The sequence below is a fragment of the Ochotona curzoniae genome, unplaced genomic scaffold, assembly GCF_017591425.1.
Source record: "Ochotona curzoniae isolate NIBS_2020 unplaced genomic scaffold, NIBS_Ocur_1.0 contig_291, whole genome shotgun sequence".
Taxonomy (NCBI): Eukaryota; Metazoa; Chordata; class Mammalia; order Lagomorpha; family Ochotonidae; genus Ochotona; species Ochotona curzoniae.
The window spans coordinates 14,784,713-14,796,938 of record NW_024465649.1 but is presented as its reverse complement, the minus strand read 5'-3'; the positions used below and the strand labels follow the sequence as shown (position 1 = coordinate 14,796,938).

At 41.0% G+C, this 12,226-nt stretch overlaps 1 protein-coding gene across 2 annotated transcripts in view; it reads right to left on the bottom strand.

Moving 5' to 3' along the window:
- Positions 1 to 5,363: 5,363 nt before the first annotated feature.
- Positions 5,364 to 12,226, bottom strand: part of EPS15 (epidermal growth factor receptor pathway substrate 15) — a 139,515-nt gene continuing 132,652 nt past the window's right edge. Inside the window, exons 24-25 of one of the 2 annotated variants that reach the window (XM_040978559.1) lie at positions 10,193 to 10,371; positions 5,364 to 7,655 (exon numbers count right to left, since the gene is read on the bottom strand). In XM_040978559.1, coding sequence (XP_040834493.1) covers positions 7,509 to 7,655; positions 10,193 to 10,371 — 326 coding nt within the window. In that variant the 3' untranslated portion in view covers positions 5,364 to 7,508. Of the gene's footprint in view, positions 7,656 to 10,192; positions 10,372 to 12,226 lie in introns of those variants that run through there. The other variant, XM_040978560.1, reaches the window with a different exon arrangement.

The following is a 12,226-nucleotide window of genomic DNA, read 5'->3' as shown; positions in this document are numbered from 1 at the left end:
GCCCAAAGCTTTGGGACCCTGCACCCGCGTGGGAGACCCGGAAGAGGCTCCTGGCTTCGGATCGGCATAGTATCGGACCGTTGCGGCGGCTCACTTGGGGAGTGAATCATCGGATGGAAGATCTTCCTCTCTGTCTCTCCTCTCTGTATATCTGCCTTTCCAATGAAAAAAATAATAAAAATAAATCTTTAAAAAAATAATAAAAAAAAAAAGAAAAGTAGCAGAGAATAGCTCAAGTCCTTGAGGCCCCTGCACTCACACAGAAAGACTTGGAAGAAGCTCCTGACTTCAGATCAGTTTAGCTCCTGCTGCTGTGGCCATTTAGGGCATGAGTCAGCAGATGGAAGACCTCTCTCGGTCTCTTCTTCTCTGTGTAACTCTGCGTTTTCAAATATTAAGAAATCTTTTTAAAAAAGAATGTTTAAAAAATATAAATGATTTTCAAACCTTGCATCTTCTGATCTAGTTCATACCCATCAGTGAATTTCATGATTAAAAACAAAAAGATGCACATTAACTTGCTGAAAAATTTACAACAGATCAAAATAAAGATATGCAATGATACCCGAGACATAATAGTTGCTCAACCAGCCAAACCACACTGTAACCTGGTTAAACATATTCATGTACAATCCCATCACGGGGGTATGAGATCAAGGCTTGCAGGCAGGAGGCATCCAGGTTCCTGTGAGGCAGCCTGCTTTAATCAACTGTGAACACTGTACATGCCATAACAACTTCATTTTTACTGGAAAATGGCATTCTGCTTTCTGTATCAACCCCTGTGAATCTGCTTAACAGAAGCTCTCTTTTACTGATGATCTTTTTAAACTTGACGATTAGATCTTGGTAACGAGGCCCCTTCTTGAGACTGTCAGGTGGCCTTTTCCAGTCAACAGAGTCAATTAAGCAGAGTGGCCTTGTGGGAGCTGACCTTCAAAACATTAAAAGCAATCATCTTTTATGTTTTTGCTATTGATGGCAACAAACAGTATGTATATATTTAAGGTTTAATTGAAAAGCAGTTAAGAGGGAGAAAGACTCCCCATTCCCTGGTCCACTCACTCCTCAAATGACTGCAGCAGCCAGGGCTGGGCTGAACCAAAGTCAGGAGTTTCATCCGGCTCTTCCACGTGGGTGCAGGGGCTCAAGCACTTGGGCCTTTCTCTGCTACTTCCACAAGTGATTAGCAGGGAGCTGGATGGGAAGTGGAGCAGCCAGGACTTGAACTGGCTTTACTCCCCTATGCCACAATGTTGGCCCCAGAAGCAGAGTATTGTACCCAGGGAAAGTCTTTCCCTGTTCTCTATATGAGAACTACTATCCTCAGGATGTGCTGGGACACACAGGGAAAGTCTCAGCATGCAGTGGTGAGGAATTTTATTTAAGGAGCTGTCCATCTTCCTTACTCTACTCTAGTGGCAAGAACCTCATATGAATGTTCTGTCCTGGTTCCATCAACAGGTCTTAGAGGTCAATATGCAACGAGAATGACATTGCATAGCTTTAGTCCTTGGTAGCAATACAGAGCTGTTTGGCAGTAAAAGCATACTCTAAATCAAGATATGCAGAAAAATATATTAATGTACATTTTTATCAACAGTATAACTGAATATAGATTCTGGAACCAGATTATCTGGCAGTTAACAAAAATCTCCAAGACAGCACGGAGGTGTTATATCAAGCTGGTCCTCTGCCTGCGGTGCCAGCATCCCCTCTGAGTGCCAGTTCTAGTTTCAATTGCTCCACTTCTGATTCACCGCCCTGCTTGTGGCCTGGGAGGGCAGCAGAGGGCGGCCTGGGACCTTGAGCTCCTGGCTTTGGATTAGCCATGTAGCCAGTGTGGCCACTTGGGGAGTGAACCAGCAGATGATCTTTCCCTGTCTCTCCTTCTCTCTAACTCTTTGAAGGTAAATCTTAAAAACAGTAACAAAACACCTGCATTATTTTGCTGGAAAGGGAGGAGCCACTTGCTGTTCACTGGTCAACTTCCCAGAAGTTTGGAACAACAGCCAGGAACTCCATCCAGGTCTTTTTCATGGGTGGCAGGGATCCAACTAGCTGAGCCATCAAGCCAGAAGCTAGAATTGGGAGTGGAGCAGGACTCAATCCCAGGGATTCTGACATGGGATGTAGTGTCCTGAACAAACTAGTTCTCAATGTTCCCTGGGTCAGCATCACTCAGGGACTGGCTGGGCTATTCTGCCCATATACTTAGGATCACTTATGGTAATATTGGTAATAATAATTAAATGGTTTCCTGTGCCAAAAACTGTTTTAAATCTCATCAAAGAGACAAATGAACTGGAACATCTGCAGTGGAGTGAGTGAAGTGGCTGTTTGCAGTGCCAGCATCCGTTGGGCACTTGTTTGAGTTCCAGCTACTCCATTTCCAATCCAGCTCCCTGCTAATGCTGCTGGGAAAGCAGCAGCTGATGGCTCAAGTAGTTGGGCCTCTACTCATGTGGGAGATTTGGATAAAGCTCTGGGTTTCTAGCCTCATCTGGGGAGTAAGCCAGCAGATAGATCTTAAGTCTTCAAAAAGTATGTTTTTTAAAGGATGAAATGTGCATGTGCAACGTAGTGCACTTATTCCATTAATCCTCAAGAGTAGAGGCTACATGAATTATTGTGTTGTATTTCCAGGCTGCCTTCTAATTTTTAAAACTCTGGAGAAGCCTCTTGGGTTTAAATCCCAGCGTGGCCACTTACTAGCAGCATAACCATGAGTTATTGCCGAGACGTCCTCTGTGAAATGAATAGTTGCTAAGCTTTCAAGTTCACTGTTGTGAAGATTAAGTGAACATATATTAAGGACTTAGGATCAGGCCTAAAGCTTAATAAATGATCTTTGTTCTCACAATACGGTTACTACGATGTTCTGTTCCGATCATTTCTTTTTAAAACTATTTATTTTTATTGGAAAGGCAGGATCTACAGAGAAGGAGACCATCTGCTGGTTCACTCCCCATGTGGCCATAGTGGCTGGAGCTGAACCGATCTGAAGCCAGAAGCCAAGAGCTTCTTCCGTGGCTCCCACACAGGTGCAGGGGCCCAAAGCCATCCTTTACTGCTTTCTCAGGCCACAAGCAGGGAGCTGGAAGGGAAGTGGAGTATCCAGGACATGGACTGGCACTCATATGGGATCCTGGTGCTTGAAAGGGGAGGACTAGCTGATTGAGCCATTGTGCCAGCTCCATTTCTTAAATCCTAAAATGAAATAGAGCATTGTAGAATATCATGTCTAGAATCAGAGACCAGAGTTCAACTCCTGGCTTATGTAATCAGCTATATGACCTGAAGCACATTATTTCTTTTTTTAGCCTCTCTCTCCATTTTTAAAATAAAAGATAAGAATTAGAAAACAAACAAAAAACACCCAAAATGCTTAGTACAATGCTTTACACTCAACATGAATTGGCTGTTTTCACTTAAAAAAAATTTTAACAAGTTTTGATATAGTTCCACAGGTTCTGGGGTTGCCTGTGCCCTTCCCCAAGGCCCCTCTCTACCTCCTCGATTTCTCCTCTAGTTTTACAATAGATGTCCTTCATGAACAGTAACAAGTCCATCATGCTGTATTGAAGTGCTTCCCGACAATGTTGGCACGGACACTGTCACGGAGTCCATCCGCTTACTGTTAGGATACATTCAATCCTTTCACTGGAGTCCATCTCAGGTCTGTATGCAGATATACAGCCCTTTGTCTCCATGTCTGAACATATCGGTCTCTGCTACACTTCTGTTATATACCCCCTAATCACACAACCGGTGAGCAAAGACAACAGGGTGAAATAGTAAGTTTTCATCAACATGAAGTTAATATGCTACAAAAATAAAAATACATCCAAGAGTGGTGAAAAACAGGAATCAAAAACCTTGTAGGAATAGATGCCAGTGCATGACACTTGTGGTACTGGAGGGATTACAATTAATAATTACAACTTCATTATTCATGATATGTAGCAAAACAGTGTTGAAATGGACATTGACAATCTCAATAATGTCACTGGATTTGTTTACTTATAAAGTATTGAACAGCTGGGCCCAGCACCGTGACCTAGCAGCTAAAGTCCTCATATGGGCGCCGGATCTAATACCGGCAGCTCCACTTCCCTTCCAGCTCCCTGCTTGTGGCCTGGGAAAGCAGTTGAGGATGGCCCAAAGCTTTGGGACCCTGCACCTGTGTGGAAGACCCGGAAGAAGTTCCTGGCTCCTGGCTTTGGATCGGCATAGCATCGGCCGTTGCGCTCACTTGGGGAGTGAATCATCGGATGGAAGATCTTCCTCTCTGTCTCTCCTCCTCTCTGTATATCTGACTTTCCAATAAATAAATAAATCTTAAAAAAAAAGTATTGAAAAGTTGTCAAAGTAGGTGCTGGTGTGCTGGAGTGGGTTGGACTACTCTGCCTGCAGGACAAGAATCTATACTGGAGTCCCAGCTGCTCTATCACCAAACTATCTCCCTGCTAATACGCCCGAGAAGGCAGCAGAGGATGGCCTTCGTGTCTGGGCATAGGCACCCACGTGGGAGACGTGGAGAGTTCCTGGTCTTAGTACTCACCACTATTAGGGGAATGAACAAGTGGAAGAGGCATCTCTCTCTTCCTCTCCATCATTCTGCCTCCCAAATAAATAAATACATCTTTTAAAAAAGTTGTCAAAATCAAATCATTAGGTCAATCTTATGAAGTATTACGATCTTTGTTCAACGGGAGGTTATCTTTTTTTAAAGATTTATTTATTACAAAGTCAGATATACAGAGAGGCAGAGAAATAGAGAGGAAGATCTTCCGTCCGATGATTCACTCCCCAAGTGACTTCAATGGCCAGTGCTGTGACGATCTGGAGCCAGGAGCCAGGGACTTCTTCCAGGTCTCCCATTTGGGTGCAGGATGCCAAAGCATTGGACCGTCCTCAACTGCTTTTCCAGGCCACAAGTAGGGATCTGGATGGGAAGTGGAGCTGCCAGGATTAGAACTGGCACCCATATGGGATCCCGGTGCGTGCAAGGCGAGGACTTTAGCTGCTAGACCACAGCGCTGGGCCCAATCTTTTTAATATTATCTAAAAAGTGGCAGAATAGGGATTCAATCCCAGGACTGGATGAGCTAATCAGATTGTTGTGCCCTGGGTATACCACACAAATCCTTAGTCCACATGCACACGGGCATCATGTTTCAGGCACTGCCTCTATGTAGATGCATTTCTGATCTTCCACACAATCACAATCACTAAGGATTTGTTCTATACTAGATCTGGCTCCAAACATTCCACACACATTCTGTTCTGACTGTATGGCTACCCCTCCTTGCCACACAGAGTGGATATAATCAGAGAACCATGCAAAACTCCACTGCTGATTGGATACATGGATAGTTTGCTTTATTATTAAAATTTATTCTTATTACAGGCTACAATTTTGAAGTCTGAAGCATAAGAGAAAATTAAGAGAGCTTAAAAAAATTTTGAACAGTGTGTAGAAGATGGTTTAAGCTTCATATGCAAGCATTTTCACTTAGCTCTTGGTCAAACGTATCTATTGTCAAGCACAGGCCCTGGAGCCACAGTCAGTAACATCAAATATCACAAACGACTCCAAGACGTTCACCCTACACAAGTAAGCATGGAGATATAGATATATGTTTATATAATATATATATACTTTAATATTATATTGGTCCACCAAGAATACATATTTTAATAAAAGATAAGAATTTATGTCTTCCAGTAAAACATACATAAGATTAGGGTACACTTATTACATTGAAAGTGGTGTTTGCAAGTCACAGATATTGAATGTTTTCCAGAGGTTTTCTTTAAAATTTTTTTTTCAAAAGCATTTCAAACATTTGTTCATTTTCCTAGTGCAAAAAGGAGGTTGTTCAAGTTAACTTACCTTTTTCCTGAAGAGTAAGGGGAAAGAAAAAAAAACACACATAAAAACCCATCTATCACAACTCTCAATACAATTTTCTCAATCAGCACCTGCAGGAAATCCTTAGGTCCCTGGATCAGTTTATCAAAGTCAGAACCTTATGCTTTAGCCCTTACTGCCTTACTGTGACTTTTCTACTACAATGTTTCTATTTATAAAAGTAGAAAAAAGAGCAGTGCACAAAAGTGGTTTGTTTTAAACTGTAGCAGTCCAATTTTATGTGGAGAGAAAAAAAGCACCATTTCAAGATCCAGTGAGTTGGGTATTCCGAAATTTATGCACAGGCTAGGCAGTAAGTTAATCTGACTCACCTCAGACCAATATCACCTTGACTTGGTGACCCCAGTGAGTTCTATTAATTTTTAGGTGCATTTTTCTTTATCTTAGTATTTAATATATCATCTAATTTAGTAACTCACATTAAAAAATTAAGATTATAATTTATAGCTTATTTCATATTCTTTCAAATTCAGTTTACACTCTTACTCAGTTTTACAGACTTCCAACACATGACGCTTCTCAACTAAAGAAAAGATTCTTTTTGCTAGCTTTCTAGTTTTATAGGTAAACTTATGAAGAAGAGTAAAGAAACCAATTTAAACCACAAAGATGGCCAGAAGAGCAAGGTATGTCATTTTTCCATAAGTACTTAGTGACCATTTCTTTACATTTCAAGTAACTGAGCCTTCATAAAGAAAACCAAAAATATATATGAAAAATTAAAGAACCTTCCAGTTCCAGCTTGGAGTTTTTGCAAATGAACAGAAAGAAATCCATCATGAATTGAAGACAACAGTGCTGGTTGGCAAAGCCGAGCAGCTGCCAAATCTTCTACACTTACTTCTCCTACATGAGTGGGTATATTTTAGTTGGTACATTTTTCTCCATTATTTAGCACTTAAAAAAAAATCACACTCAAGGCTTTAACATTTTTATTTAGGAAAAGACTGAGTCTGAAGCCTAAAGCATTTCCTTTCCCACAGCATTGTCAATCTATGCAGTTTTCCCCCTTGGCTCTAAAAAACATATTAAACATTATTTGTACCATAAAGACACTAAAAAAAATGCTCTTCAAACTAGTGAATTTGCACCAGCCGTAAGATAAACAAGATGCCCTTTCCTTTCCCCTCCCTCAGTCCGAGCAGGGGAGAATACTGACAACTTTAAGCAGTGTCCCTGGCTTCTGTGGGCTTAACTACAGAACAAGGCCACCACGGGATGAAACTACGTCTCTATACTCTGGAAGGCGGAAGCTCGGGTGCTGCAGCTTTTACAAGTCAAAGGAGCACAGGCAGGCAGAAGCTCAGAGTAAACGCGAGTCAGAACAGGGTTTAGATGAAGCTGTCTCCTGGGCTACCTCTTTTACAGGGGAAAAATATACAGGACACACAGGAAACAGACTTAATAATACTAAAAGACAAAACAAAAACTAAATGTTTTTCTGTCACATTTACAGGAATCTCCTATCTTTTGTATTCCCATGCTCATAGGTAGTTTTGCTACACATTGTAAATAGCGTTGGTGTTTGGGGAGAAGGGTGTGTGCGGCTGAGAACAGATGAAAGACTTCTTCATGCTTCTGAGATCTCCGACTTGCTCAGTGCAATCGCCAGTTCCAAGTCCTCTTGCTCTTGCTGATTGAGCCGGGCAAGCCTCTGCTCCTCCTCTCTTTCGCTTTCCCTCTTGGCCCATTCAATCATGTCTTCCTCAGAGGGATACTGCCATGTAAGAGAGCAAATTCACGAACACATGAACAAGTAAAGTAAGTAAAAAGAAGGAAAACTAGCTTTTTTTGAACAGCCATTAAACATTTGTGTTATCTGAAGGATTCTGGGAATAGTTTTCTTTGTTACTTGTTATTTTTAAAAAAATTTAAAAACATTTACCTTTAACTAGTTCTTGTGGCTGAATTTTTAGAATTATTGCAGTCTAGATCGATAAAACTACAACATCAAAAACATCATTTAAAAATATACATGCTTAACAGACTAGGGAAATCTACAAACAGAACGAGGCTGGCCTTTTTGACTAGTTTAACTGGAGTGAATTCATTCTCACAGGATGCTTCATGCTTAATCTACTGGCAACTGTCTACTTTGTTCAAGTGCTTCAGGTATAGAAAAAGTACAAAGTAAAAAAACGTTTATTTAGCTTTATTTAATATAAAAGTATTGGTCATACTAAGTGAGATGTAAGCCAATTTTGGGGGGGGGGCATTTTGAAGATTTTGGCATGCTTTGAGAACCTTTTAAGCCATCCACATAAAACACTGAAAATGACCAGGTTGGGGAAATATTTTTATCCACTCAAATCGAAACAATCTTGCTAGATCTTAAATAAAGAATTCAACTTTATTTCTAATCTTGAGGTACAGAGGAATCCTGCAAGGTTAACATGAGGCTATTTGAAATTGATAGCTTTATTCCCCAGGAAACTAGGGACTATATGAAACTTATACATATATATGAAACCTGTAATACTTAACAAACAATTTACAAAGGAAATAAAATGCTTACATTATGAGTGGCTTTATGTCACACTAATTTTGGGAATCTGAAGTATAAAGTAAGCAAAATGCCTCAACTATTGTTCAAGTTTCATTCCAACTAGGTTTTGATGTGCTGATACTATATATATAAGATACTATGTGCCACAGATTGCCAAGCGTTATTTTATACTAAGACTTTTATTTTCCCATGAAGGTCAATTCTTGATGCTCTGCTTGAAACAATATAAATTCCATCTCATGACAATCAAGTCAATATAATTTTGATAATACTCCGAATATAGACTCCTTTTTCTTTCATCACATTTAGAAGCCACAGGAAGGCAAAGAGAATTCACTCAAAATCCCAGCTGCCTCAGTTACAGTCCTTCTAGTGGCTTCCCAGTTGGACATGGCAGCAGGAAAAAGCCACCGGGCTGAGTGATCCAGCACTACACTGAGGAGAGAGGAGCCATCAGGCAGACTGTGACCTGGCCAGCTGGTCACCAGCTCTTACTTCTAAAACTTAAGGTACAAGAAGAGGAACAGAAAAATTCTTGGGTTGCAGAATAGTCAGTGATAATGAAGGTTATTTGGTCTGGAAAAAAAAATCTGGGTAAAACTTTTTTTAGTTACATTCTAAGACTTTTTGGGGGGTTGGGAGAAAGGCTTGCTTTCAATCCTAATAACTAATTAACTGCTTTCTGTCCTTTCAGAGGTGGTCCTCCACGGGCGGTGGTCCTTTCCGTGGTCTCAGATTCTGCTTATAACACGAAGCCCAGGGCCCAGCGCGGTGGTGCAAGTGGTTAAAGGTCCTCGCCTTGCATGCCCGGGATCCCATATGGGCTCCAGTTCTAATCCCGGCAGCCCCGCTTCCCTTCCAGCTCCCTGCCTGTGGCCTGGGAAAGCAGTAGAGGACGGCCCAAGGCTTTGGGAACCTGCACCCACGTGGGAGACCCGGAAGAGGCTCCTGGCTTCGGACTGGCATAGTATTGGCCCGTTGCGCTCACTTGGGGAGTGAATCATCGGACGGAAGATCTTCCTCTCTGTCTCTCCTCTCTGTATATCTGCCTTTCCAATAAAAAAATAATAAAAATAAATCTTTAAAAAAAAAACACGAAGCCCAGCACCATTCCTCCTGATCAAGCTCCCACGCTAGTCAAATAAAATGCAAAATAAACATGGGAGGCGAGCGATGTAGAGCTAGCCAAATAACCCGATTTTCACTTATTTCATAAATCTGACATTTCTAAAAAGCTACTGCATAAAATAACAGTAAATAATGTCTCTTTCTATTTTAAAGAATTCCTGGCCTTATCCTCTCGTATCATGAAACAGTTGCTAACTGGTCTCCACAAACCATTAAAACCTTCCACACAGCACACATACACAGTCAGAGGTCCTCAAGCTCATTACTGCCATGATTTATATCTGGCAAACAGATGTGACAAAGAGCTTGCTAAACCACTGCCGTCTGTAATCACCTGCAAAGCATGCTTGCTTTTTACTTACATCTACATTACCAAGACTAAGAAGAGGGCTTACAAAACAACGTGCATAGTTCACAAGAACTGAGATTAAAATTATTTGTGCAAGGGAACCATCAAGGAGAACCAAACAGAAGTTTTGCTTTGGGGAAAAAGAAAAAAAAAAAACTATGATGTTGGTAAATTAGTTGAAATGGTATAAATTTGGCAGACTCCAAAATAATCTTTGAAAACTCTTCAAACCACAAAACTTTCCCCAAAACAGCCCCTTCACAGTACTTACAGCACTGAAGTTAGCAAAATTGCTTGGATCAGCCTCTTTATTGGTAGTGGTAGAAGTGAATGGATCACGATACATATCAGGTTCTTTTCCGGTGGGGTTATCATTGCCTGGGAAAGGCTGAAATGGATCATTCATTTTAAAGGGATCAGAAGAATCCAATTTGTTGATGGATCTTTTCCCTGGATTAAAATCATTACAATTAACTCAAGCGGTAAGTATGCAAACACAAGCACACAGGCACACACACGTACAGGGAGCACCAAACCGAGAGTGAAGCGGCGAGGACTTGACAGACTCTTATACCAAGAATCTGTCCATAACATTCATGATCTCTCAAATGCATTTTAGCTATGTGCACTCATATGAAGAAAAAAATCCTAGCAAAGCAGGGATGGGCAGGATAATTACATTTTAATACAGACAGTAAACTGCCTTCCCTCAAAGTAGCATGCTCCCAAGAAGAGATAAAATAAGAATGAAAAAACAAGAGGAAAATTATAAAGACAGAAACAGCCTGTTATAAACCTCAGTCTGACACTTATGTAGGGCAAATGACTTTGAAAAAAGTATTCTGGTTTTTCTGTATATACACTGCCTAGGAGCATACAACTTAAAATTGCCTTGGCAGAACCATTTTTCTGCCTAATTTTTCTGTCATGTACCATATTTTAAACTGAAGAATAAATAATGTTGGGCCAGTGTGACGGCTCAACAGACTAATTGTCCACCTGCAAGCACTAGCATCCCATTTGGATGTTGTTTTGTCTTCCAGCTTCTCTGCTTCCCATCCATTTCCCCACTTAATGGCCTGGGAAATCAGCAGAGGATAGCCCAATGGCTTGGGATCCAGTACCATCATGAGAAACCCAGAAGAAGCTCCTGGCTTCGGATCAGCTCAGCTCCAGCCATTGTGGCTGTTTCAGGAGTGAACCAGTGGATGGATCTTTCTGTCTCTCTTTCTCTCTGTAAATCTCATCTGGCTTTCCAAAACAAACAAATAAATCTTTTTTTGCTTAAAGTATAAATTATGTTTTGATGTCTAGAGCTTACATCTTTGTGGTTATTAATAATCTTTGCAGTTGTTGATAATCTTTGACCAAACAATAGCTGTTTAAAATAACTGCTTAGTTACCCATTAATTCATTACCATTTTTGAACAAATACTCTAATTTTAAAGTCTTAAACTGCGTACTTCATGAGAAAGAAATGGCAAGAAGAGGTGTAACGATGTCTTCAAATACTTTTCTTCTTAAAATGCATTAAGATGTAACGACTATCTTTTTCATCACTGTAGCAGCTTACAAAAGATGTTTTATTTTCCACCTCAATGGGCCCTTCCTAACAATGTTGTAAAGGTAGGCAGAGTTAGAATTAATTCTAATTTCCTGTTATGATCAGGTACTGGACATTCTTTTTTTTTAAGATTTATTTATTTTTATTAGAAAGGCAGATACAGAGATGAGGAGAGACAGAGAGGAAGATCTTCCTTCTGACGGTTCATTCCCCAAGCAGCCGCAATGGCTGGAGCTGAGCCAATCCAAAGCCAGGAGCCAGGAGCCAGGAGCTCTTCCGGGTCTCCCAAATGAGTGCAGGGCCCCAAGGCTCTGGGCCGTCCTCTACTGCTTGCCCAGGCCACAAGGAGGGACCTGGATGGGAAGTGGGGCCGCCAGGATTTGAACTGGTGCCCATATGGGATCCTGGCGCGTGCAAGGTGAGGACTTTAACCACTATGCTATCATGCCAGGTCCCAGATACTGGACATTCTATGGCTACAACTATGGAGCTGGTCAGGGGATACGTGTTCAGGCTCCCAGCCTGTTTGTTATTTCCAACAAACTACCCTTCTGCCTTGGATCCTTCTATGAAATGCACTTATTCTGCTGAAGATTCTCAGACCAAGGTACTAGTCTGCTAACTAAAAAAAAAAAAAATGCCATCACACAGGTATACAAATATAGATGAGCACATTTACTTTTTACTTGTTGTTTTTAAAAAATATAGTTTGACAATCTTAAGTAATATACCATAACAGGC